Source organism: Astyanax mexicanus, chromosome 14 (assembly GCF_023375975.1).
Source record: "Astyanax mexicanus isolate ESR-SI-001 chromosome 14, AstMex3_surface, whole genome shotgun sequence".
NCBI lineage: Eukaryota > Metazoa > Chordata > Actinopteri > Characiformes > Acestrorhamphidae > Astyanax > Astyanax mexicanus.
Genome location: NC_064421.1, coordinates 24,781,595 through 24,809,043, shown reverse-complemented (window position 1 = coordinate 24,809,043; position 27,449 = coordinate 24,781,595). Strand labels below are relative to the sequence as shown.

At 39.3% G+C, this 27,449-nt stretch overlaps 1 protein-coding gene across 8 annotated transcripts in view; it reads right to left on the bottom strand.

The window, feature by feature from the left end:
- dnmt3ab (DNA (cytosine-5-)-methyltransferase 3 alpha b) overlaps positions 1-27,449 on the bottom strand; it is a 92,391-nt gene that overhangs the window by 7,949 nt on the left and 56,993 nt on the right. For 7 of the 8 annotated variants that reach the window (XM_022672894.2, XM_022672893.2, XM_022672897.2 and 4 more), the window contains 15 exons: positions 19,095-19,253; positions 18,096-18,203; positions 16,755-16,911; positions 15,333-15,482; positions 15,015-15,059; positions 14,832-14,911; positions 12,018-12,130; positions 10,733-10,916; positions 9,569-9,653; positions 7,921-8,066; positions 6,697-6,787; positions 5,064-5,212; positions 2,844-2,929; positions 2,014-2,083; positions 1,295-1,413 (listed from right to left, as the gene is read on the bottom strand). In XM_022672894.2, the coding sequence (XP_022528615.2) occupies positions 1,295-1,413; positions 2,014-2,083; positions 2,844-2,929; positions 5,064-5,212; positions 6,697-6,787; positions 7,921-8,066; positions 9,569-9,653; positions 10,733-10,916; positions 12,018-12,130; positions 14,832-14,911; positions 15,015-15,059; positions 15,333-15,482; positions 16,755-16,911; positions 18,096-18,203; positions 19,095-19,253 (1,742 nt within the window). The remainder of the gene's footprint in view (positions 1-1,294; positions 1,414-2,013; positions 2,084-2,843; positions 2,930-5,063; positions 5,213-6,696; positions 6,788-7,920; positions 8,067-9,568; positions 9,654-10,732; positions 10,917-12,017; positions 12,131-14,831; positions 14,912-15,014; positions 15,060-15,332; positions 15,483-16,754; positions 16,912-18,095; positions 18,204-19,094; positions 19,254-27,449) is intronic. The other variant, XM_022672895.2, reaches the window with a different exon arrangement.

The window sequence follows — 27,449 nt, the reverse complement described above, 5'->3', positions numbered from 1 at the left end:
TTCTTTCGGTAGAGAACAGTAGACATGTCGCGGAAGATCATGATGCTCGAGTTACCGTAGGTGAGTTCCTTCTTCACCCGCGCAGCAGCGAGGATCTTTACCGTGTCCGTGTAGCGCAGCAGTCGGATCACAATAGCCCGCGGTCGCTCATGTTCAGCGGGTCCCCGCTGCAAGGTGCGGTGTGCTCGCTCCACTTCAAACGGCCGATCTTGCTCTAGTCCGAGTATTTTGGGCAGCCATTCCTCCACGAATAGAACCGCATCTTTCCCCTCGACTCCCTCTGGAAAGCCGACCAGGCGTAAATTATTTCGTCTAGAGCGATTTTCTAAGTCGTCAACTTTGTCTTTGAGCGCGTTCAATTCACTCTCCGTGCGAGTTTTAGCATCCGCGCCATCTTGGCGTAGATCCACCACAGCAGTTTCAAAATCACTCTGCCGCTTTTCAAACTCACTCAATTGCTGTCTTATCTCCTGACAGTCGTTGATAACTTTCTCCACCGACCCTTTTATTTCGTTCAGGTGGCCCTCGAGCAGATCTTTAAGTCTCCTGAAGCCCCTTTCCATTTCAGCCTGAAACCACGCGGGTGGAGTGTCAGGAGAAGTTGCTGGGGCTAGCATAGCTTCGTCCGCGCTGGTTTCTTAATTGTTCTCCGGAATTTTCTTTGGAGGCATCTTAAAGTATTCTTCCAAAGTAGGCTGAAGTTCTTCAGAAAAGCTTTGGAGAGACTAAAATAGCGCTTACTCGTCCCTAAAGTAAAGACTGAAAAAAAAGGATTTTGCTGTGGGAGCTACGCTTTTCGCGTTGTTTCCTCACGCCGCCATAACCGGAAGCCCGAATATTCAGTATTGAGGAAATTTCATGACTGGACAGGTGGCATCTTATCATAGTACCACGCTTAAATTCAGTGTGCAATTTAGGAGTTTGGTTTCATATATCTGTCGCTAAGGAATCCATTGGAACACCTGAAATTGATTATTTAAATGGATGAGTATAAGTGATAAATAACAAGGCATGTATTATGCATTTTTTTTGCCAATGATACTGACCTGTTAATGTCCTGTAATAAAATGATATTACTTCATCATCCTCTGTAAGACTAATCCTGTTGGAATAGGGCTTTAAACCTTTTAATCACACACAGAGTGAAATGTAGAGATTTCCTCTTTCAACACAGAATTTTTTTCTGCTGTGAGTACCGTGCCTCAGAAGGTAAAGCAGTCTTTTTAGCTAACCTGCTACATTCAAATAACAGTAATGCACATGCACAGGCTCCGGATGAACGATAATCCCATACCTCTCCATCTCAGTGCACCACAGGATGTCCTCTTTTTCGTTCATAAAAACAGGAAAGTGCTGGTCTTTGCCCTGCTTTATGGAATTCGACCGAGTGGTGATGGTCCTCACTTTATCAAACTGGAAAACAAACACTGATTATTTGTTACAGTTCTGTTTGCTGATATTGATTAACCTATTATTTCATCATATTCTACACTGCCTGGCCAAAAAAAAAGGTGCCACATGGAATTAACTAAGTAAATAGGTACGCGCCTTTTATTAGATAATTACTGCATAGACGATTATCTTTTAGCTGTTATTTAACCCCAACTGGTGCAATGAGTTGCTTCTCATTTCTTAAACAACCACGTTGAAAGACACATCGCATGGTTGTGGACAAGATGTCAGTCTGTTTAAGAAGGGTAAAATCATTGGCATGCTTTAAGCCGAGAAAACATCTAAGGGAGATTGCAGAAACTACTAAAATTATGTTAAAAACTGTCCAATGCATTATTAAAAACTGAAAGAATAGTGGGGACTCATCATTATCGAGGAAGAAATGTGGACGAAAAAAGTCCTGAATGATCGTGATTGGCCATCATGTAAACATTTGTTGAAATAAAATCAAAGAAAAACAACAGTAGAGTGTGACCTTTTTTTTTGGTGTGGCACCATTTGTTTTGGCCAGGCAGTGTATGTTGCAACTTCTTAGTAAATTTAAGAGGAGGTGTTTGCTACCTTAGCAGTCCTGCCATGTTCCAGACAGTCTTGAAGATCCAGTTTGTCAGCGTTCATGGCAGTTAGCGGTCTATGAAAAAAAACATATGAGAGACAGATATTATGACGATTTTAAAGACTACTGATAATGTATTTCAGTGATTCTCAACCTTGGTTCTTGAGAACTTTTGCTCATGCTCCCAACACATCTAATCAGCAAATTAACAAGCCCTTCCTGAGCTGATGGCGGTGTGTGTTAAAGAAGGAAACCAGTAATCAAAGCTTCACACTACACAATTTAAGCCCCAATTTTGAAATCACTTTTTTTTTTTGGAAGATTGACAACAAATGCTTCAAGTCAGAGGCAAATCGGCTTGATCGTTATGTGTGAACTGCTGAAATTCACACTTTGAAAGCTCCAATAGTGTGAAAAGTGTTGTGTCTAAAAGACTAAAAGCTAGTGACTGTATACAGTAAAGGACAATACATCGTCTCTTGAATGTGAAGCCACCGCAGGTTGGACACTCCTGCTAGTGGGTTGCAGCATGATGCACTCTATAACTGTGCCGATTTCCATAGGTTTCAATAGGAAAAAAAGCTAATTTCCAATAAAATTTTTATTCCACTGATCTGTCTACATCTACAGTGTTTAATTCCAACAGTTTCTTCTCCCCGTTCTACACATTTCCCCTTCAGAAATAACTTTTAATACAATGTTCTGGTATATCTAAAAAGGTGGGGTTATTTTAAGAAGGCAGGATTACACTTGAAGTGATTGACAGCCTTAGCTGGAATGGCCGTCTAGACATGTCCCCTCTCCTGTGTATTTTGAATTAGTTCCAAAAACCAACCTGTTCATGCCAGGAAGATTCCCCCAGAAGTAGCGAGCACGATGTGCAGCAGACACTTCCTTGGCATCTATCATCACAGGGTTGCACTGTTGGGATGAATCAGAAAGAAATGTGCATAATTAATTTAAAGATTTTAGTTGTTGAAAGATTTTAACAGTGCAGATCACCCTAAAATGTAATTATAAAATCAGAATTACAATATAATAAATACATGGTAAACTATGTATCATCTAGCAATAGCCTTGCTGCCATAATGTTTCTAGAACACAGTTTTAAACCACAGTATGTTGTCTTTCTAAGAAAATTTGTCTTTTTATTTCTCACTGTATTTGTATCTGATAATCTGCATCTGAATATACCTTGGGGGTGACTTTTATTTTTATGTATAAATCACTTTTTGGTCATCTTTTATATAATCTCAATTAATAACAGTAATAATCAGACTCGCTCCAGTGGCTGGATCCCCTGTCAGGTACCGAGAGGTTCCCAGTGAACTGGGAAAATCTGCGTTTAGCTACAGGGAGCTGGAATTCACTACAGGAACTGCTCAGCTCACTGTAATCAAAATTCATTTTAAACTTTTAGTTTCTAATTACCACCAGAAAGCATGTGAATGTTTTAAATGAGTTTTTAAGGAGTTTATCTTTTTCTTATTATTTTAATTTTTGATTTGTTTTATTTAATTTTACTAATTTATTTATTACTATTTATTTACTTTTTACGTTACGTTTATTTTATTTTTTTTTATTCATATTTTCTTAGATCATTATTATTCATTTTATCATTTCTTATTATTTTACTTTACTTTTACTTCTATTATCTTCTTATTTATTTTAGATTTTATAAATTCTTTATTTTTTATGTGTCAATTTGTTTTATGGCCTTTTTTTTAGAATGTTTTACTTTTTTTTTTCTTTTTACATATATATTTTATTCATCTATATTAAATGTTTATTTAATGATTGATATTTTATTTATTATTTTTTACTATTTTATTCCTTATTATTTCCAGGTTCAGCACTCCTATTCTATATAAATACATACAGCACTGGAAAAAAATAAGAGACCACTTAAACATTATGAGTTTCTTTGATTTTACCAAATTGAAAATCACAAGCCATCAAACCAAGCTGAACTGCTTGAATTTTTGCACCAGGAGTGGCATAAAGTTATCCAAAACTGTGATTAAAAACCAGAGTAAAACTTAAAAACTTTATGAATATAAACTTATTTTCTTTGCATTATGTTGAGGTCTGAAAGCTCTGCACCTTTTTTGTTATTGTTACGCCCTCGCTATGTTTTCCTGTGTTTTCCCCGTTTCCTAGTGTGTTTCTCTAGTACTTTTCCATCACGTGTGTGTAATTTGTAGCTCCGCCCCTTCCCCAGGTGTTCAGTGTTTATTGTTACTATTTATAGCACAGTTTAGTCCATGTTTAGCCGTCGGTCTTTGCACCTTCCCCTGTTGTCTGTCTCGCCACGTTCACATTATAGCTCTTTTCTTGTTCCTTGGTTGTTTGTATTTTCACGCTCTTGTTTATTTCTAGTCACATTTATTTCCTGTTTGTTTCTTTGTTTATTTTGTATATATTTACGTGTTTAGCCCTGTTTATATTCCCTAGCCATGTTTAGTTATTATCTGTTTAGTTTAGCCACTTATCTGTTTAGCTTAGCTCTTTGTTGGTTTTCCCTGTTTGTTCATGTATACATATTTATTCGTTATTCCCCTGTCTGTTTATTTATTTATTTGTTATTTATTAAAGTATTGGTCTTACCCGCATTTAAATCCGCCTCCCGTCTGTTCCCCACGTTACAGTTATTTCAGCCATTTCTCATTTTCTGCACGGCAATATTTTTATTTGGAATTTGGAAGAAATGTCCATAATTTATAGAATGAAACAACAATGTTTATTTTACTCAAACATATATACCTATAAATAGCAAAATCAGAAAAACTGCTTCAGAAACTGAAGTGGTCTCTTAATCTTTTCCAGAGCTGTATATTTGTCTTATATTGCAGGTCTACAAGTCTACCACTTGGTGGCAGCAAAAACCCATTACTATATGACTCACTGATACACATCACATAAATGCACTATCCTGGAACTCTTTAAAATTGAGTAATTTTATTAACGCACTTATATGTCTGTGTGTGCAAATAAAAGTCTCAAACACAATCACCACAATCTACACAGCTGTTATTGTTATATTTACAAAACATACCTCCAAAAAGCGAGAGATGTCCCTCTTGTCGCTCACACCCATGGCCACCACGTTCTCAAACAGCCAGAAGAACGGCCTCTCGTCTCCCTGTTTAGGACGAGCCTCATGTAAAAGCCGATAGAACTCAAAAAACAGCCGGCCAGTGCCCTCTGAGTGTGTTTTTCATCCACAAGTGAGTGAGCGTGTACAGAAGAGAAAAGGATGGAGAGGAAAAAAGAGAAAACACAGTCATACATACAGCACTTCAGACCGCATCTTTGCATATAAAAAAGCCATGCAAAGTCATGACCTATATCAAAGCACTAAAAGAAAAAAAATAAAACCTGACAAACTAGCAACCAGCTGTTAACCCTCTACAGTCCACAAACTCAACAAACAGCATGTCAAATTTAATGTTTTTAGATATTTCTATTAATAATATCTTCATGACAATACACTGCAGTTGAGAAACTACTCTTGTTCTGTCCTTCATATGTAATTAATTATTCGTGGATTTGTGCATCTGTCTGTTTTGTGTTAAACTAACCAATTGACACTTAAGAAACCACTAACGATGTTAGTGCCTTCCTAGTTACATTTAACCCTCTAGACACTGTACGTAAACCCATAATTCAGTTCTTCATCCTTATAACTACATCATGTCATAATTAACATCAATATCATAGGCCCCAAAATAGAGCCCTGTTGGACTTTTTCGGACTAATTGATTAACATTAAACTTAGGATTTAAAGAATTAAACCCTCAGCTTAGTTCTTTTCTCACTTCACAATTGTGTTAAAAGAGAAAATCACTACTTTATCTGAAAATGCAAAATGTTTGTGGATGGTAAAAAATTCAAAACACAAAACGATGCAAGAACTAGGGATCCACGATGATATCAGAATTATATCGGTCTCAGCTGATGCCTACAATCGGGCCAATGCCTAGATTTGAACAATATTTCAAACCAATATTTGCTGACATACCGTATTTTTCACACTGTAAGGCACACCGTCTATTTTGTGGTCTACACTGAGGAGCCCTGAGTGTTCCAGTAAGCCAAGGTGATATCAGCTAGTGGTTCGTCCCACGTAGCTTGTTTTAACATGGTAAACACACAGACTGCAGTCCAATATACTCACTTATGAACTGCAAAAAAGCTAGCGCTTAGCACGGTTAGTGGGTAATGCTGGAACGGTTAAAGATAATGCTGGAAACACATCAGAAATGACCTTTGACCCTGCACCTAAAAAAGCACAACCTAAATCTGCCTTAGTATAACAGTTTAACAATTGCTCCATATCAATAAATCTGATATTTAGAAAAAAAAAACATCTCTCTATGCGTGACTGAAAGGGTTAGACTCGCTTCTTTAGCATGGGGAGAGATGGAAATCTCAGTCCTCTTTCAAATCCCCATAACCACAGATCTGAGTCATGCACACTTATCTCACGATAAGCTCAAGATACAAGTGCATACTCTACATATTCAGGAAATGTTTGAACCATAATTCTGCTTTGTATTATCACAAAGATATTAACAGAGATATATTGAATCGGTCAGTGATTTCATGGACCGATGGTTACAGTAGGGTTAATAATAAGCAATCAACACTGGCTGCAGTTCAGGCTTTTGCATGCGAACACATTTTACCATAGAGACCTTTCCGTGCTGGGTTTACTATGGACAGATCGTTACAAGGGCTTCCACCAATCACAAGATCAAACGGCCCCCACTCTTGTATCTGTGAGCCAGAGAGAGAGAGAGAGAGAGAGAGAGAGAAAGAGAAAAAGATAGACAGACAGAAAAATAGCATATTAAGTTAAAAAGATTACTTGAATTTCAATCAACCATCCTTTATTTAATCTCACGTAAAATTTTTGTATGTTACAATGTTACTCAGTGTGCTCACACTTGGAGAAACCTGAATTGGACACACTTTACACATGCATTTGTTGACAAGCTGGGAGATACAGAACTAACAGTAACAGTCCACAGTTAATCCTGTTGGATGTGGTTTGTCCTTCTTGGTGGTATGCTGACATTACCCTGGATACCGTGGCTCTTGATACATCACAAAGATTTGCTGTCTTGGTTACAGATGCGCCAGCAAGACGTGCACCAACAATGTGTCCTCTTTTAAACTCTGGTATGTCACCCATGTTGTGTGCATTTTACAAAAGTTAAATAGTGCAGTACTAGCATTTTAGGCCCTTTTGGGTTCAACTGATGTACCTTTATGTGATTAACGCTGAAGCATTACTTTAGAAAACAGATTGGAAACACCTATTCTGCTTTTACCAACGTCAATAGGCATGCTTGTAAAATATTTCATAAACCACATGCTTCTACTAGGTAATACTTTTTTCCTTTATCATTTTTACCATTTTAAAAAAATTACCTACTACACCACTGAAGTAATACACGGTATCTAATTGGTATCATACTGTATGATTTGGTCTACTGCTAATATAGTACAAGTCAAAAGTGTGGACACATTAAATTCATTAAATGTTTTTTAATTATTTTATCAAAAACATTATGATGAAACTGGCTCTTATCAGGGCCGCTTCAGGAAAGGAAGATTAATACTTAACTCTGTTGCACAGGGTAAGTTAATCAGATTTACCAGCCTCAAAATACACAGGTTAAACAGCTCCCCAGATAAGAGCACCTAAATGCTTCACAGAGTATTATGAGTATTTTGGTTTGTTTAACACTTTTAAGTTACTACATGATTCCTTATGTGTTCCTTCATAGTCTGGATAAATTCAGTATTCATTTACAATGTAGGTAAAAAAAAAAGAAATAAAAACATTAAGTGAGAAGGTGTGTCCAAACTATTGGTTCATCCATCAAACCAGCAAGTTGACTCACATGCTTGCGTGTGACGTTCCTCACGTCGCCGACGTACATGATGCGTCCCTGGTGTCGCACAATACCCACAGTGATGGAATCCTCGCACACCTCTGAGGCCACATACCGCTCCACTTGAATGCCCAGCTCTTTAAGCACCAGCAGCCCTTTACAAACAAACACAGACACATACTGAGTACACAAAACTCCTATTCTAATTTAAATTCTAATAATATCAACAGTAATCTAGTATATTTTTCACACTATAAGGCACACTTAAAATCCTTTCTTTCCCCAAAAAATCTACAGTGAGCCTTATGATCTGGTGCACCTTATGTATGAATTTTACCAGTCAGGTTTTAAGGAGCAGTACAATCACTCAGCTGAAGTACAGCGTTATACAGGAGTTTCAGTTTAGCTCTCCAGCACCGAGACTCAAGACTGTAGAAGTATTAGCATTAGCACATAAGCGCGCTAAGCACTAGCTCTTCTGCTGTTTAGAGGTTAGTGTTATCGGACTGTAGCCTGCTGCTAACCCCGGCTAGCACTGCTGGAGCAGCATTAGCATTAGCCGCTAACCACGCTAAGCACTAGTTAGCACTTTTACCCTTCAGAGGTAAGTATTATTGGACTTTAGCCTGCTGCTAAACCAGCTAGCACTGCTGGGTTACTGTTCAGAGTATTATCGGCCTGTAGTATGTGCAAATATCGTGTTAAAACAAGCTAAGTTGGACGAACCACTAGCTAATATCGCCCTGGCTAATCGAAAAACTCAGGGTTCCTCAGTGTAGCACTGTCGGGTGGCATTAGCCATTAATCGTGGCTAGACTTAGTGGAAATCTGGAAATCTGAGTTTACTGTAAATAAGCAGAAACGCTTTACTAACACAAATAAACAGAGCAACATTAGCATTACTTGCTAAGCGCTAGCTCTTTACTGCTCAGAGTATTATCGAATTGTAGTCTGCACGTTTACCGTGTTAAAGCTAACTGTGGCTAGCCTTAGTGTAAATCTGGAAATCTAAGCTTACTTTAAATAAACAGAGGTGCTTTACACACCCAAATAATATTTTTAGGAGAGAAATCCGTGTAGATTAACATTCAGTGCTTATTTTAAAAGAAAATGTTTTTTTTTTAAGAATTACAGTTTTGTTTACTTAACTTAGCTCAGCTTTACAGGTCTCGCCATCCAGCAGCGAGACCTGCTGAATTAGAAGGAAAACATGGCGACACCCCCGTTCCTTTCTAGTGTCGCATAATGCGCCTTACAATCCAGTGCGCCTTATGTATAAAAATAGACCGAAAAAAAGACGTTCATTCATAATGCACCTTATAATCTGATGTGCCTTATAGTGCGAAAAATAGGGTATGTTATTTTTAGTAACGTGTTTGTCTGTATGCTGTATAAAATGACACTCTTTTGTGTATTCATGTCTTCAAGACTATAGAAAAACTAGCCAAGAACTGTATTGTACGGGCACCCATTTCTTACATACATTGTGTTACTTAATATTGAACATGATCCTTAGGAGGAATGCAGTAATTTTACTGTACTATGAATGGGTAACCTGCATATTCCAAACAAACAGAGCTTTAAAAGCCAGAAAGGCTGTAATGTGATCAGTGCTGTGCAGACAGTTAAAAAACAAGAGGGTAGAGATTCTTCCAACCTGTGGCGATGCCGTCAAAAAGTGATAGGACACGAATAGGCCTTCTCTTCTCTGCTAAAACTGGAGGGTATAGCTTTGGGGGTTCCTGAAAAGAGACAAAGACAGAGAAAGAGAGAGAGAGAGAGAAAGAGAGGGAGCTTTGTGATGAAGGAGCACCTGTCTGTATATATTTTCTGAGCCCTGTACAGTAACTCATTCCCAGTGACAAGGCTCCATTGTTACATGTCTCCAGTGGTAATGGAGAAGTGGTCAGAGGTTAAGGTTTCCTAATCCATAAATTCATGACAATGTAAAATACATATGAAGTCCTTGAGCCTCCAGCACTGCAGCACAGGTGGAGCATAACCTTTTCCCCAAAAGAGCTTAAAGACGTCTTGCTTTTAACTTCATGGGTGATACTCCCTTCACCACGTGTTAATGTTAAACCTTTCAGCAGAAGGAAGTTGTTGTCGGCCAGAAAGGTACGTTGTTTAGGCTTGCCTCATAATGCAATGCTGCGTGCCGTGAACTGACAACTATTTGATAGTTCTTCTGGCTCACTGGCCGTCTGCACAAGACACTATTCCTCTTTCTCACAGTACAGGTCTTTAGAAAATATCAAATTTCATAATATAATTCTCAGGAACACCCCCCCCCCCATCCCATGGAATGGGATTCTTGTAAATTTAGAAAATCCCACATTTTCTTTTCACAGGTAACAGAGGTAACAATACATCATACAAGCATCATACCACTTTTTACCACTAAATATTTAATAATATCAATATTTTTTCCCTTAAGGGCCATATGCAATTCACAGCTATGGAAAAACTTTCTGAATCAGTTTCTCTGATTTTGCTATTTATAGGTATATGTTTGAGTAAAATGTACATTGTTGTTTTATTCTATAAACTACAGACAACATTTCTCCCAAATTTCAATGAAAATATTGTCAATACTGAGCATTTATTTGCAGAAGAAATGACAAAAAAGATGCAGCACTTTCAGACCTCAAATAATGCAAAGAAAACAAGTTCATATTCATAATGTTTTAAGAGTTCAGAAATCAATATTTGGTGTTATAACCCTGGTTTTTAATCACAGTTTTCGTTTTGACTGTTACGATGATGCATTTTTTTTAATGAGAAAATTTGCGTGTTGGTTTGCATGCTGTGTGCCACTTACAAAGTCCTGGTCGTGGTTGTTGGCGAAGAAGCGCTGCAGGCGGCTTGGCCAGTCAGCCCGGCGCTCTAGCAGACCGAACTGGGGCTTCTGACCACACATATAGCAGTTCCATGGGTCCTCCTTTATAGCTGCCTGTGCTGCACCTGGTCCCACCAGCAGATCCACACACTCTACACAGAAACACCTGCACACAGACATCAACATAGAGAGTTGCTGATGTCTAAATCTAAAATCTCACAAATCTATCTAAATTCCTGAAGTTCTACTTACTGTATAGATATTGGTTATACTGTAAAAGTGAAACAGAAAACAACAAGAATTGTCGATTTCTAAGGCCTAATATTAAGAGTGTAAGAAAAGGTTAATGCAAGTTTTTATCACAATATTAAGTTTTGCAATACTGAATCAACTCTCAACATTGTTTACAAAATTAGTATATTATAAAGTCCTAGTCTGTTATGCGTTCTTCTTTTTTGTTTTTCTCTGTTCCTGTTTTGTTTTCTTGCTTGTTTTTCTCACCATGTGCTTTTATAGCACATGGCTCGGTTTTGTCTTATCATTAGTGTTCCCACCTGTTTTTCCTTTCTAAACCAGCCCCCTTGTTATCTTCCCCAGGTGTATCTTGTCTGTTCATATATAGTCCCTTTGTTTTAGTTCACCTTTGTCTGGTCTTGTGCACGCTATGTTAGTTTATTGGTTTTTTTTTTTTCAATTTGTTCTCTGTTCTCAGAAAAATTCCTGTTGTTTTAATGTTTCTTGTCTGGTTGTTGTAGTCTAGTCAGTTTGTTTCTCTTGTTTAATGTTTATTTTCAGTTTCCGATTTGGTTCACCCTCTCATTCTTTAATATCTGTGACAAAATACTGCAAGAAAATTGTCAACTAAAGAATATGTAAGAAATGTGTGAAAAAAACATGTCAGCACGTATGCCTGTAGAAAAGTGGTTGTTTTCTGGCATTCCTACTGACAGAAAGTTACCTTTTTTGAATTTATTTTTTAACAGCGTCTTTATGATGGTTTGTTTTTTATATTTTAAACTTTTTACTTAATAGTTGTACATTGCCTTCTGTACAGAATCACAATATATTGTTTCCTAAACCTTGTATCATGAAATATATCATATTGCCAACTCTCAGTCCTAGATAATACTAATTGTGCATACTTGGCATTTGTGAATGTCACACACTTGAAGAGACACTTGAATTATCATGAATTATCTCAGTTCAAAGGACCTGTAGGCTGATCAGTTAATATGAAATGAACCGTCTATAGTGGTGGATGTTGCACCTGCAGCAGTTGTTGTTTCCACACATGAGGACTTCCCTCCCGCCACAGCAGATAGTGCAGTAAGACTGGTAACCATCGTCATCATACTGGTACGCACACTCAAGGAAGCAGTTCTGAAACACATCAGCATTCTGCTTTACTGAGAAAGCTCATGTTGGGTTTAATTATGCTCAAGTGATTCACAAACCTATGGTCATGTTTTATTACACGGCTATAAACTCCAGCAGTGCTGATGGGAACTAATCATGCCATAAAATGGTGTCATAACGAGTGAACTGACACCTGTTATAAAAGCAAAGCAAAGCAAACGTGCTCAGTGTGGGCAGTGATTTGTCCTACTGTATATACTGCTATACCACAGTGCTGCCACACTGAATGTTCAATATACCATATATTTTCAGGCACACCTGATTATGGATTAAGGTGCACTATCAATGAACATATATTTTCTGGTCTTTTTTCATACATAAGACACGCCAGATTATAAAATGCATTATGCTGCACTAGTAAGAAAACAGGGGTGTCGCCATGTGTTCCTTCTAATTCAGCAGGTCACACCGCTGGGTGGTGGTGGGGGGGGGGTAACTAAGTTAAGTAAAGCTAAGTTAAGTAAACAAAACTATAATTCTTAAAGAAACCATTTGCTTCTACACAGATTTCTCTTCTGAAACTGTTTATTTGGGTGAGTAAAGCGCTTCTGTTTATTCACAGTAACCTTTAATTTCCAAATTTCCACTAAGGCTGAGTGCAGCAGCATTAGCATTAGTGGCTAACCGCTAGCGGGACATAAATGCCACCCGACAGAGCTACACTGAGGAACCCTGCATGTTCCGGTGATGTTCCAGGGCAATATTAGCTAGTTTGTCCAACTCTAAACAGTGAAAGAGCTAGTGCTTAGCATGGTTAGCGGCTAATGCTAACATTGGATTTTAAGAAGAACTGATGATTTTTGGGAAAATAAAAGGATTTTAAGTGCAGCTTATATTATGAAAAGTACGGTACTACATTGTATGGACAAAAGTATTGGGACACTTGTTTACTGTTTCGTCCAAATCAAGAGTGTTTAACTAGATACAAGATTTCTACTAGTAGCATCTTTTTGAAGGATCACTGTGAGGATTTTAATTGAATGCAGTGACAAGCGCTGAGTGGTCCAGCGGTCTAAACTGCTGCCACTATGATCGGGAGATTGATTGCTTAAAATCCCGGTCGTGCAGCTTGTCATTAATTAAATTATTTATTAATCTTACACCCCACCAACAATATATTCATGCCTTCCATCTGTGTCATTTTAATAGCAAAGGTGCTTGTGAATATATCTATGCCTGTGGGTGTCGTGTTCTAGAAGTGAGATGTGTCTAGGTAAATTTTTGGGCTATTGCTATCTTGGCATTAGAAAACACAGGTGCACCACTGACTGAAAAAGGCCTAGACAACAGTCATCAGTCACAAGTTCATTGCTATCTTGGTATAACATGCACATAAACACGCAGGTCAGTTTCCACTGCTCAGAAGCACAGAAGCTCTATGCCATTAAAATACCAACAAATCAAAGTCACTTTGGCTCTTAAAGGGAATGGCAAGTTTATTTCACATCATGCCCAAAACACAATTATGATTTTTGAGTTTTGAGTAGCACAACATTTTCTTTCCCATAATTATCATAGGACACGCCCTAAATCAAGCTGTCCGGTGCACAGTTAACAGCTCCCCTATAGAATGCTAAAATAGGGCCCTCAATGTTTCGAATAAAATAACCAAATGTGGCCACAGAATGTGACCGCAGCATAAAAGGAAAATAAATAGAGCTTAAATGAGAACTCCGGTGTAAAATGGAATTTTGGTGTAGTAAAACATGATAAAAAGTACTTACCTTTGATGAATAGCACACATTTGTTCTCCCACAGAATTCCGAGATCCAGAAATTTTAACAGTTTGTCCAAATGCCCTTCAGACTGGGTGACACAGGGCATAAATTGCCCTGATAAATCACTTTTTCCACCGTTATCCAGGCTCAAAGTGGCTCCACAATTTCTTGCTAAAATTCAGAGAGCCCTGACATTTAAAACAAGGCATTAATAGCTTAAAAAGTGCTCAAGAGGCCTATAAAAAAAACACTTCTAACATCTAACATTGCTTCTGGCACCGGCTGCTACGTAGTAGCCGGAGACAGGAGTAATGGCGGCGCTCGCAGCTGAAGCTAGCGTTATAGAATGTAAATAAGCTTCTAATAAGCTTCTTGTGCACTTTTTAAGATGACTGTGGAAAAAGCGATTTACCGGGGCAAATTATGCCCCGTGTCACCCAGTCTAAAGGGTGTTCGGACAAACTGTTAAAATTTCTGGATCTCGGAACGCTGTGGGAGAATGGATGTGTGCTGTTCATCAAAGGTAGGTACTTTTTTATCATGTTTTACTAAACCAAAAGTCAATTTTACACCGAAGTTCTCCTTTATATCTAAAGTTAAAAAAACTTTAAAGGTGCAAAACAAAACAGTGTACATTTCTAAATAATGTGCAATTAATTATGGTTAATTAATTAATGCTGCTTCTGTGATTCTGGCAAGGAAGAAACTGACCCTTGTAACTTGTAAAATACCAAAAAAAAAAAAAAGAATTATGTTTTTGTGCATCAGAAGCACAGTGTGTACTGTTCAGACACATGTCAGACACAGCTCACAATGACATTGGATTTGGGCTACTTTGCCTGCTGTGTGAAAACAGTCATAATTAAAGTTGCTGAATGCATTAATTAGAAGGAAACATTTGGACATATAGTGTACACTCAAGCAACAAATAAGGGCTTGCTGGCTACCTTACAGCTTTGGCACATTCCTCCGGTGAAGAGCGGGTGCTCCAGAGAAACATTCAGCGTTCCACAGGAGATGCAGATATCTGTGGGTAAACAATCAAGACGGCAGGGTCAGAGTGTCCCAGAGGGAATGCCATGGAGTTCATGGGATACTCATTACAAGAGAGAAGAGCCCGTCGTAAATACCTTCAATGTTCCTACACTTCTGTCGCACTTCGTAGACGAGCCTCTCTGAAGAAAATATAAAAAATAAATAAAAGAGAAACAGTGATTAGAGTGGCCGACTCGTCCTGTAATTCCCTATATGACGTTTAGCATGTAGTGTTTACTCTGGAGAGCTTACGAGATGAAGCTGATAATCCTGATTACAGGAGAGTGTTAGTGTTTATGTACTTATGCGCGTGTCTGTGGTGTGTGTGTGTGTGTGTGTGTGTGTGTGTGTGTGTGGATGTGAACTCATTGAACTCCTTGGCTCTGTGTGGCTCAGTGAGAGTGGAAGTTCACCTCGAGTTCTCTCGTCAACGATGTCTTTAACCTTGGGCTTCTCCACGTTCGTGCTCTTGCGGGGCTTCTTCGCCAGTGGTGGCATGTAGGCCGCAGCTTCGGGCTCCACCCACATCTCAGGGTACACTTCCTTATACGGGTTACGATCCTCTGAAAAGAGCCCAGTCAGCAAAATCAGGAAAAAATAGGCTAAAGGATCAAACTACAGATTAGTGTGTGAATCAGGCTGTCAGGAATGTTTGAGGAATGGTTTTAAAGCAGCAGTAATTCATTCCAGGAAATGTATGCCAGTATGTATACAGGCATCCAGGACAAAGGTTTCTGTCAGTATTTGCTTAAGAAACGCAGAAAATTGCTATGAAAAGCTAACAGCTATGAAAATCCCAATTTAACATAAACGTCTATTCATGGACTACGTTACAAATAGACTATAGTTCATGGTTAATTTGATTAATAACACACCATGGTGCTTAAAAGTTTATGAATCTTGAATACTTTGCTGTATGTCTGCCTAAATTTCCCTTTGCTAGATTTTCACACAAGTCCTAATTACACGTCGAAATTTACTTATCAAGAAAAACAATTCAATTTTACATATCTGTAAGTACAAATCGTATAGGACCCTTTAGGAATAACAGTATTTATTCAGTATTACTGCACAAACAAATGAGTTTTCTGATGAGCTCAAAAGAAGAATTGTTGATGCTTATAAGGGTGAAAAATGTTACAAAACCATCTCTGAAGAGTTCAAATGAAAGAAATTCAAGACCAATATCACCTTTCTCAGGAGTGGTCAACCAACAAACACCACTGCAAGAGCAAGGGGTGTAACAGTCAACAAAGTCACAAAGCAATCTAATGTAACTTCTAATCAACTACAGGTCTTTATTACATTGACTAATGTAATGTAAATGAGTTCACTATCAGGAACAAGAACAGTGAACAACAATGGCGTGCACGACAGGGTTGCAGGAAGAAAACCACTGCTCTCTGAATCATGGTATCATGGTTTTGCCAGTTTTGCTGCATCTAAAGGCATCTAAGGAGCCCTACCATCACTGATGAAACAATATATTCTGAATTAAACCAGCAAATTTAAGGAAAATATTTATTTACAGCTGCTGCTGCACAAATAGGTCACACAAGATATTAAAAGTAATGGTTAACATATTTTTGCGACTCAGATATGTAATACTGGACCATTTTCCTTAATAAAAAATCTAATTTGATTAGTTTGCTTGTTTGATTTAGGTTTAAGGTCATATTTATGCACACATTCAGAAAAATCTAAAAGCTACAAACATTTAAACGCATGCAACAGATCTGACTTTTTTCCACAGATGTGCCTTCACTTGTTCAGGCATGTGTTTTTACTTCATGCTTCCTGTACTTTCAATAGGAGATGGTGGCAGTAGTGTTTACCTTCAGGTGGCTCCAGGCCTTTAGGGCCAGTGGGCTGGAATCCTGTCATGGCCCATTCAATCATCTGCTTGTTTTGCATGTCTACTGACTTAGAAGTGTCAGTGTTGTCACTCTCAGGGCACGTGATGAACACTTTTCCTGCTCGACTGCAGGCTTCCTGCGAAACAACGGCAGAAACAATTAGACAAACACAAGTTCTGCAGAAGAGTCTTGAGCAATCAACAGAGTGAAAATAACAGAAGCATAACAAAGACAGCTCACACATCACTATTTTAGAATTCTGACGTTGATGCTGAAAATGTGATGACATCAATAAATTAAGCTAATGCATTGTTTATTCTTATTCTTATTCTTTTATTATTATAATAATTATTATTAATTGTTTCTACTTCAGCCTTTTAGATCTCTAAAACTGTCAGTTTGCCTGCTCTGGACTCTGGTTTCACACAATAAAGACTCCAATTCCCAGCATGCACCCACTTCGGACTTTCCCGACTCTGTGGATCACGTGACACTATGGTGTTCACGCTCTCCCAGCTTCTGATTGCTTACACCTGGTCTGTTTAGTATAAATACCCCTCTGTTTCATTTGCTCCTTGCCAAATATTGAATCTAGTTTGTTAGATCTTCTACAACGCATTTCTTTTGATTGTTTTCCTTTGTTACCGACCCATTTTGTGTTTTTTGACTACTCTCTTGCTTTGCCCTTTTAATCGTTTGTTTACCATTGTTAACCTATTTTGTGTACTTTGACTACTCTTATTGCCTTGCCCTTTTAACTTCTGGATTACCCATATATATATATACCCAATTCTACATTATATTCTTCCCTGTCTCTCTCTAAATATAACTGTAAGCCTAGTCCCCTAGATAATACATTGTTTGATTGGTATCTGCGAGTGTCCATCCTTGTTTTGGCCCATGTGACAAAAACACTTCAGGTCAAACAGCAAAGGCTTTTTCTCATTATTTGCAAAATACCTTCATTAAAATATCTAAATGCAGACAATTTTATGATATGCCAAAAATATAGAGTGCTTAAAAATGGTACATAACTAATAGAAGGTTTTGTACACTGAGTTTCAATAGCTTATTTATGCTGAAATGCACAGTTTAAACCAACAGTTTTTCATTTTAATATCTACATTTTGGCTTACTTTCTGTTTTATGATGCATTATACATGATACAGTTCATGTTAAAATAAAAGGAATTTAAATTGCTGTAAATTGATTTTACTCTTTGGAGGAAATTAATCATTTAGATTAAAAGCTTAATTGAAAAATCAGTTAACAGATTAATTAATAGAGAAAATGAAGTCATAAATAGTAATAAAGCCTTACCTGTAGCACCTCATAGATGGCTTTCTTGTATGTTGGCTGTTTGTTGTAAGTTGGCTGGTGAAAGGCATTGTGGAAGGAACTCAAAGGCAATAGTTTCTCAACACAGACCTGGAGGACAAGTGTCAATTGCAGCACTTCAGAATTCCATCAATAAACCCATACATTTCAGATACACAAAATTGTTGGTACCTTTCTGTTAAAGAAAGAAAGCTCATAATGGTCATTAAAATAATTAAAACTGACAAAAGTAATCATGAATAAAACAAAAAGAATAAGAATAAAGATAATCAGAGATTGCTTTTGAACTGTGGTTCAACAGAATAATTTTGAAAAATAAACTAATGTAAGGGGCTTGGACCCCTAAAAAAGATTATAATTTGACCATAGGGACAAATCCTGTTAAACATCTGTGGCAAGAGCTGAAACATGCAGTCTAGAGAAGGCACCCTTCAAATCTGAGACAGTGGGAGCAGTTTGTTCACAAGGAGTGGGCCAAAAAACCTGTGGACAGGTGCAGAAGTCTCATTGAGAGTATGACTGAAATCACTTGATTGCACTGATTACCTCAAAAGGTTGAATAACAAAATTTTAGGCTACCATCCTTTTTGACCAGGCTAGTTCCGTAGGTTTGGTTTTTAAAAATGAATCTGTTGAACCACAAATTAAAGGTCTCCTTCAGCTTAAATCCATTTTTCCTTGCTCTTCGTATAAAATTATAGGTCTCATGCTGCACATGAAACTGTTTTTCAGCCTCTGTTGTCTGCAGTAACTAGTAAAAGAAAAGCCTTAGAAATACAAGTTGTTCAGAGAGATGTTAGGTGTCTACGACAACCAGTGAGTTTGTGGCCTCAACCATGGGACTCGGGACCGCCCACGGACAGTGCTGAATTTTCATTAAATTTGTATTTATCCTTACGTTTGTCAGTTTCAAGTGATGTTTTTTTTTCTATGTCTGTATGTACCAGTTAACAATCCTGCAGTGCTTGTGAAAACACCTACCACAGAGAATTTGCCATCACCAAACCACTTGACCCATCTGGTTCCCTCAGCAGCTCGGCTTCGTCCAGTCATCCACCAGGACACGATTCGTCCAGGCCACCAAGAAAAGCCTCGTAGCTTCCCCCAAACCAGCTCACCAATCCCGAAGCCTCGTCCATCCTGTAGAGAAGACACAGCATTAAAGATAGTCCATGAAGACACCATCTAAACAGTATCCTACAGCTTTATGTATGCAGTCTGTTTATTTTTTTAATTACAGTTTCATCCAGTTCATCTTATGCTCTTATGATCTTATAATCAGATTTTTAATTTCTTCACTTAATATAGTGCCTTTCATAAACCCAAATACACTTTACAATAATGAGGAGGAAAAATAGCACACAGTGTAGAAAAGAGTAAAAAGGTAAATATTCAGTGTGATGTCTGATTTTGTTTCTAATGAAATAAAAACTTCATCAAAAGTGAGCTCGAACTCATTCTCAGTGATAAACTCCAACTGTCAGCCTGAATTTCTTCATAGCTCCTGTGATGCTGACAAAGATAAAACCGAAACTGCTTGTGAATCGAGGCTTATTTGTGCATGTGCATCAGTTCAGAAGCGTGAAACGTTCAGACAAATATAAGATATAGGTCACATTACAAGTGTAGCATGAAAGGCCTAAAATAATAGCAGTAACGGCAGATTTGGTGATGAACCATGAACCATGAAACCATGGTTTGTCTGCAGAGTGAAAGCACTTTTTTGACAGTTTAAACTCAGACTAATTACAGTCCAAACCAAAGAAAAAAAGAACTGGCGTTTTGCTGGAGTCCAACTCCCCTTGGTGCACAGGCATGTCGCACAGCCATGTAAATGCAAATGCTTAGGCGATGCTGGTGATTCATATATCTACTGTTACTGTAGATTAACTCTTATTTCTAAACAAAAATAAAAGGAATCTGAAAAAAATTAAATAAAAGGGAAACTGTTTTAATACACTTATTATACCAAGTGATGCAGGTGTTCAGTACAACACCTAGAAAAAAAGCAACTCACTGACCAAATTCTACAAAACAATTAATGTAAAGTATAGAGAGACGCAGTCACGCGGGTGATAATGACAAGATGTCAGAAAGTTCCTCTGTCCATTCAGTCACTAAATTGCAGTGTGAAACCAAAACTAACCAAACCTAATGTATACACTGTAGCACACGAGTCTGCTCCAGACATTCAGGTGGGAAAGTCTCTACATGCACAAATTGCAAATCAATAAAACAGAATCTTCCTTATTAAATACACTTGCATAACAAAGCAATAATTGGATCATATATCGTCGCTGTCCAATGAAAAACACTTATCTTCAAAACAGCAACTTTACAGGAGAGAAAAATAAAAGTGTAAGGGACCGTTTGTCTGTTCAGATTATGTAGTGAACTAAAAATTTACAAAATTGAGATGTTATGAAATGTTTTTCATTGGACAGCAGCGATATGAACTTTGGTTTCTCCTGAACAGCCATAAGTATTTTCTTGATGGTGTGGCAAATATGATCAGGTGTTCACAAAATGCAACCGTTCAAGTAGTAAATCTGCCTATACTTTGAATGATATTATTATTTAATTATTTTATTAATCTACTAGTTTAATGACTGAGGCGAACAATACCCCCTGACAAATAAACATATATATATATATATATATATATATATATATATATATATATATATATATATATATATTTTAGAACTGGTCTATTGACAAAACTTATAATCCACTTTACATATGAATTTTACCAGTCAGTTTGTAAGGGGCAGAAAACCACTCCACTAAAGTACAGCGTTATAAACAAGTTTTAGTTTAGCCCGAGGAACCGAGGCTGGAGCAGTATTAGCAGCAGCCGCTAACCACACTAGCTCTTTTGCCGCTTAGAGGTGAGTATTATCGGCCTGTAGCCTGCTGCCAACCCCCGGCTATCACTGCTGGAGCAGCATTAGCTGCTAACCACTAAGCGCTAGCTCTTTCACCTTTCAGAGGTGAGTATAATTGGACTGTAGCCTGCTTTTAATCCTGGCTAGCAGGCTAAGTGCTAACTATTTTGCCATTTGGAGGTGAGTGTTATTGGCCTTTAGACTGCTGCAAACCCCAGCTAGCATTGCTGGAGCAGTATATCGGCCGGTGCGCCTTATGTATGAAAATAGACCAGAATATAGACATTTATTAATAGTGTGCCTTAGAATTCTGTACATGTAACTTTTATTAGATTATCTACAATGGACTCAAAGAAGGCTCTCCCACAAATAGGGAGAACTAATTGAAAACTATTTCATCCTTTACCCCTAGCTTGTTAAAATTCTTAAAATGCGATGACTATTCTGACGCTCACAGGTGTGAGTAAGATATGGGAAGCAGTAATGGCTGCTGTCTTTCATCACCATAGACCTTTTTAGAGTCTCAGTATTGACATTATTATCGTGATATTGCGAGTTTTATCCCTTTTTGACAGCTGTGAATCCAAGACATAATAATTGGCCTCATCCTCCCTAGGTGCAGGCTGGTCTGTGTGTCAGCTGACGTAACAGAACTAGTGAACTAGGGCATGAAAAAACAGCTCAGACAGATGGGGCAGCCTGGTTTAGATGTGTCTCAGTAGAAACACATGCTAAATACATATTAACCTCCCAGCGTTTGAGTGCTGTGTGATAGAGGAGCCTAAATAAGTGGTTGGGAACTGGAGATGGCTAAAGTTGTGGTGGTGGGGGGTGTCTGAGTCTTTGTTATTAGCATTTTATTATTTTTACTCTGTACTTTGCACAGCTTTATCAGAGCTCATTTGGGAAATTCATTGAGCATAGCTCACTCCCCTCTCACACTATACGTCAAACAGCAGCAGATCTGCCTGGCTTTAGCAGCTATTTCACTGTTGTCATTAGGTTTTATGGGATCATAACCTTACACTAGTTTCTATTTAACAAGGCAGAAAGCCATACATCAGGATGCAGGTCGCCACTCTAATCAATTACATTAATCACTGACAGACTGAGCTGAAAGCCATATCACATTCTTTTCGGAAATTAGACACTGCAGTTAGCTGCAGTTAGGCCTCACTTTCTAATCCCTCCTGCATTACTCTTACTTACAGCAACAGAACTGCTCTTTTTGCATTTCTGAAAGAAGAGGTGGCATTCAATGTAAGTAGAAACATGCCCCCATTTTTTTTTTTACAATAGAGCCCATAACTGTAAAGCATAAATTGGAAGTAAGAACACAGATCTAAGATCAGTCAATGCAATCCAACACGTAATGCCAATGTAAAGTTGAAGGCATAAACTGATCAGTATTATTACTCTGAAAAGTTTAATAAATATATGCAATTCTGATTGTACTTTTCTCACTACAAGGCACACTTAAAATAATTTAATTAGGCGCCTCATAAATCAGGTGCACCTCATGTATAAATTTTATCAGTCAGGTTGTAAGGAGCACTAAAGCCACTCCGCTGAAGTACAGCATTATACAGGAATTTCAGTTTCGAGATTGGAGCAGTATTAGCATTAGCCGCTAACCACGCTAAGTGCTAGTTTATTTGTCAGTCAGAGGCGATTATGTTGGACTGTAGCTTACTGCTCACCCTGGCTAGTGCAAGCTTTTTCGCTGTTCAGAGGTGTGTATTATCAGCCTGTAGCCTGCTGCTAACCCCAGCTAGCTTTGCTGGAGCAGCATTAGCATTAGCTGCTAACCGCGCTAAGCTCTAGGTCTTTTGTCATACAGAGGCAAGTATATTGGACTTTTCTGTGCATTTACAGTGTAAAAACAAGCTATGTGGGACAAACTGCTAGATAATATCGCTCTGGCTTACCCAAACATCCAGACTTCCTCAGTGTAATGCTGTAGGGCGGTGGTCACTAACGCTAAGAGTGGCTAGCGTTAGCAGTTAGCCGCAAATGCTAATGCTGCTGCACCCAGCCTTAGTGGTAATCTGAAACTTTTCTCTCAAGGACATCATTCAAAATCTGTCGTTCCTTTTGGATTGTGAGGGCTGGGTGGCTGAAGTTTTACCCACAACTGTAATGAGGCTGCCCCGTGTAACAAACCCTCACACCTATGCTTGTTCCATTTCTGCTTAAGGGCAGAATTTAGTGGCTGGAGGCTAAGACGGACAGAAGATCCCAATACAGCACCACAGCCTGGAGCCGCCACCACGGCTTTTCTGTATCCCCATATGCCACACAGAGGCGATGAACATCACTCAGAATGGGATACAGCATGTAGGGCAGCCCCAACACAACTGCAGCACATCTCAGTTCTCCAGGCTTTGCCACAGGTTTCACAAGCCAAGAGAAACAGCAGATCCTCCAGTCGTTGCTTAAGTGTGTGGCTGTATGTGGGCTGGTAACTCCATTACAGACATCAAAACCACAGTCAAACTCTCTGCGCCGATGCATAACAAATCCATTTAGGAGGATTCAGCAAAAACTGTTGGAGAGTTTTACATTACATTACATTACATTACATTACATTTGGCAGATGCTTTTGTCCAAAGCGACTTACAATAGTCAAGTACAATGTAAAATAAGTTTAAAGGTAAAACATCTTTGGATAGGGATAAAAAGAGGTCAAAGGGGAGTAATAGGATAGAGGAGTGAAGGAGGGGAAGAAGGAAATGAGGTTAGAAGTAGTTAGTGTGTTAGAGGTATTAAGAGAGTAAGTGCTCTTTGAAGAGCACTTCAGGAGTTTCTTAAAGATAGCGAGAGATTCTCCTGATCTGGTAGTGGAAGGCAGTTTGTTCCACCATTGGGGAACTCTGTATGAGAACAGACTGGATTGCTTTGTGTGAATGTTTGGCAAAGCGAGGCGACGTTCATTGGAGGAGCGCAGCGGCCGGGAGGTAGCGTAAGCCTTCAGGAGCGAGTGCAGGTAGGAAGGAGCCTGTTCTGTCATCACCTTGTAGGCGATAGTAAGAGCTTTGAATTTGATGCGAGCATCAACTGGTAGCCAATGGAGCTCAATGAGCAGCGGGGTGACATGTGCCCGTTTTGGCTGGTTGAAGACCAGACGTGCTGCTGCGTTCTGGATCATCTGGAGTGGTTTTACTACACAGGCCGGGAGGCCAGTTAGCAGGGCATTGCAGTAGTCGAGGCGTGAGATGACGACCGCTTGCACCAGGAGTTGGGTGGCCTGTTGCGTCAAGAACGGTCTAATTTTTCGGATGTTATAGAGCGCAAAGCGGCAGGACCGAGCAACTGACGCCACATGGTGCGTGAAGGAGAGTTGGTCATCAACCAGAACACCCAGGTTCCTAGCAACCTTTGTCGGTGAGAGAGAGAGAGAGTCGATACTTATAGAGAAGTTGTGTTGAAAAGATGGCTTTGCTGGTATAACCAGAAGTTCAGTCTTTGAGAGATTTAATTGAAGGTGATGCTCCTTCATCCATGAGGATATGTCAGAGAGACACTGCGATATCCGTGCAGAGATTGAGTGATCTTCAGGTGAGAACGACAGGTATAGCTGGGTGTCATCAGCAAAGCAATGGTAGGAAAATCCGTGTGAGCGGATAACCTGACCAAGAGAGGTGGTGAACCTTGGGGAACCCCAGTGGATAAGGAGCGGGCTGAGGACAGCTGTCCTTGCCACGACACCTTGAACGAGCGCCCAGTGAGGTACGATCTGAACCATGACAGCACATTGTCTGCGATCCCCATGTTTGAGAGTATAGTTAGGAGGAAGTCATGGTTGACTGTGTCAAATGCGGCAGAGGTCCAGCAGAATGAGCACTGAGGACTGACCTGCAGCTCTGGCAGTTTTCAACGCTTCAGTCACAGACAACAGAGCCGTCTCGGTAGAGTGTCCTTTTTTGAACCCAGATTGGTTCTGGTCCAGAAGGTCATTCTGGGAGAGGAAGCCAGAGACCTGATTTAAAACAGCTCTTTCTAGTGTTTTAGAGAGAAAGGGTAGCAGTGAGACCGGTCTGTAGTTGTCAACCTGGGCGGGGTTGAGAGAAGGCTTTTTAAGCTGTGGTGTCACATGTGCTTGTTTGAAAGCAGTCGGGAATACACCAGAAGTTAAAGAGGCATTGATCGTGTGAGTGATAGCCGGAATGATTGCAGGTGCGATAGTTTGCAGTAGGTTTGAAGGAATTGGGTCAAGCGGACACGTAGTAGGACGGCTACGTGTTAGGAGAGCCAGTGTCTCGTTCTCAGTGAGAGGAGTGAACGAGGAGAAAGCAACGCCTTCGGTGGAGGGACACCGGGCAGTAGAGGATGTAGTAGGACTGCTACATTGTGCATCAGTAAACTGGTTGCTGATGGCCGCCACTTTGCCAGTAAAAGAATATTGTCAGTCACCAGCGAGGAGTACTGGTCTGCTGAGAGATCTCGAAGATTTCAGGGGAACAAGACCATAGTAGGAGTAGCTGTGGGTTTTTTTGAAATATGAACATTGAGTTTCATAAAGTAGTTATCTGAGACATGAAAGGAGTGACAGTTAGAGAGTCGGTGTCACAGTTACGAGTCTAGATGTTTGCCAGCTTTATGTGTTGGAGGGCTGGGGACCTGCTCCAGTTCGAAAGACTGCATGAGGGATAGGAAGTCTGTGAAGCTGGTACTGTCATGGTGGATGTTCATATCCCCTAGAATGAGCATGGGACAATCTTGCTCAGGGATAGAAGACAGTAGCATGTCAAGTTCATGCGTGAATTCGCCCATTTGTCCAGGAGGACGGTAGAGAACAATAATGGCAAGTTTTGCTGGAGTATTAACCAGTGTGGCATGATACTCAAATGTATTGAATGTGTTTGCCGGTAATAGTGGAGTATGTTTTAAGCCATTAGCGATTAATAGGCCCGTTCCACCTCCTCGTCCAGAGAGACGAGAAGTGTGGGAGAAGGAATAATAATTGGAAATAGCCGCCGGAGTAGCAGTATTTTCAGGTTTGATCCAAGTTTCAGTCAGTGCCAGCAGTTGTAATGACTGATGATTCGCATAAGAGGCGATAAAGTCTGCTTTATTAACAGCCGACTGGCAGTTCCATAGCCCAACAGAGAATGAGGTAGTAGTGGGCGTGGTTTGTTTTAGTGGACGCAGGTTAGTATGATCCTGGCGCCTGATTGTGTTTTCAGCCTTCTGTGCGTGCCGGAAATAACTGAGATGTGTTGGGAGCACATTTTAGGAGGCAGTAGGACGGGCTGCCTTGTCAGTGTCCTTGCTCGGTGGACTCGTGCAGGTAGACTCGCAGGTCTTTACCCGCGTTGGTCTTCACACGAGAGGGTCTCAACAGCTGACGCCTTCGGCTGACGCCTCGGCGAGTGTGAGTGACGAAATAGGATTCTAGATTGCGCACAGCTGCGGGCGATATAGGAAATCAGCGCCACCAGACTGTCTTTTAAAGCCGTGAGTAACGCCCCCGAGGTCCGCACACAGAGAAGTGTGAAAGAGGGGGTTTGCCACGCCCCGCTCAAGTGAGAATCGCCCAACCTTGTCCGAAAAAGCGCGCTGAAAAGCGTGTTTGCTGTTGCTGCTACAGCGTATCTGAAGTGAAAGTAAAGTAAAAAAGTAAAAGAGCAGTCTGGTGTAGCTTGAAGTTCCTGCTAGCCCTGCTAGTGTGCCCTTGTCTTATTTAGGAAATCTTTTAAATCCGTGAGTAACGCCCCCGAGGTTCTCTGTGAGCTGACTCTGTGTTAACTCTGTGTGCTGATTGGCTCAATAAAAAATTGACTGACATCAAAAAGTGATCGACTTCAGTCTAAAATTATGTCAGTAATTATATATTCTCTGCTCTTTGTTTACGTCCACTGTTTCTTCGGCCTGCAGTAGTGGGATTGAGATGAGCTGGAATAATTAGAAACTTTTACAGTTACCAAAATAATTCACAATGGTTTCTGCATTTGGACTAATAATGATCTATAAACCTAAGTTTCAATACGTTCAATTACTATATACAGCTCTGGAAAAAAATGAGACCACATAAAAATTATAGTTTTTTTAATTTTACCAAATTGAAAACCTCTGATAAATAATCAAGAGGAAGATGGACGATCACAACCATCAATCCAGGCTGAACTGCTTGAATGTTTGCACCAGGAGTGGTATAATGTTATCCAAAAGCAGTGTGTAAGACTGGTGGAGGAGAACATGCCAAGATGCATGAAAACTGTGATTAAAAACCAGGGTTATTCCACCAATTATTGATTTCTGAACTCTTAAAACTTTATGAATATGAACTTTATTCATTTTCTGCAAATAAAGGCTCTAAATGACAATATTTTTATTTGGAATTTGGGAGCAATGTTGTCCGTAGTTTATAGAATAAAACAACAATTTCTAAACAATTCTATACTTTTTTATCTTTGCTTTCATTATTACATTTTATTCATGGTCTTTG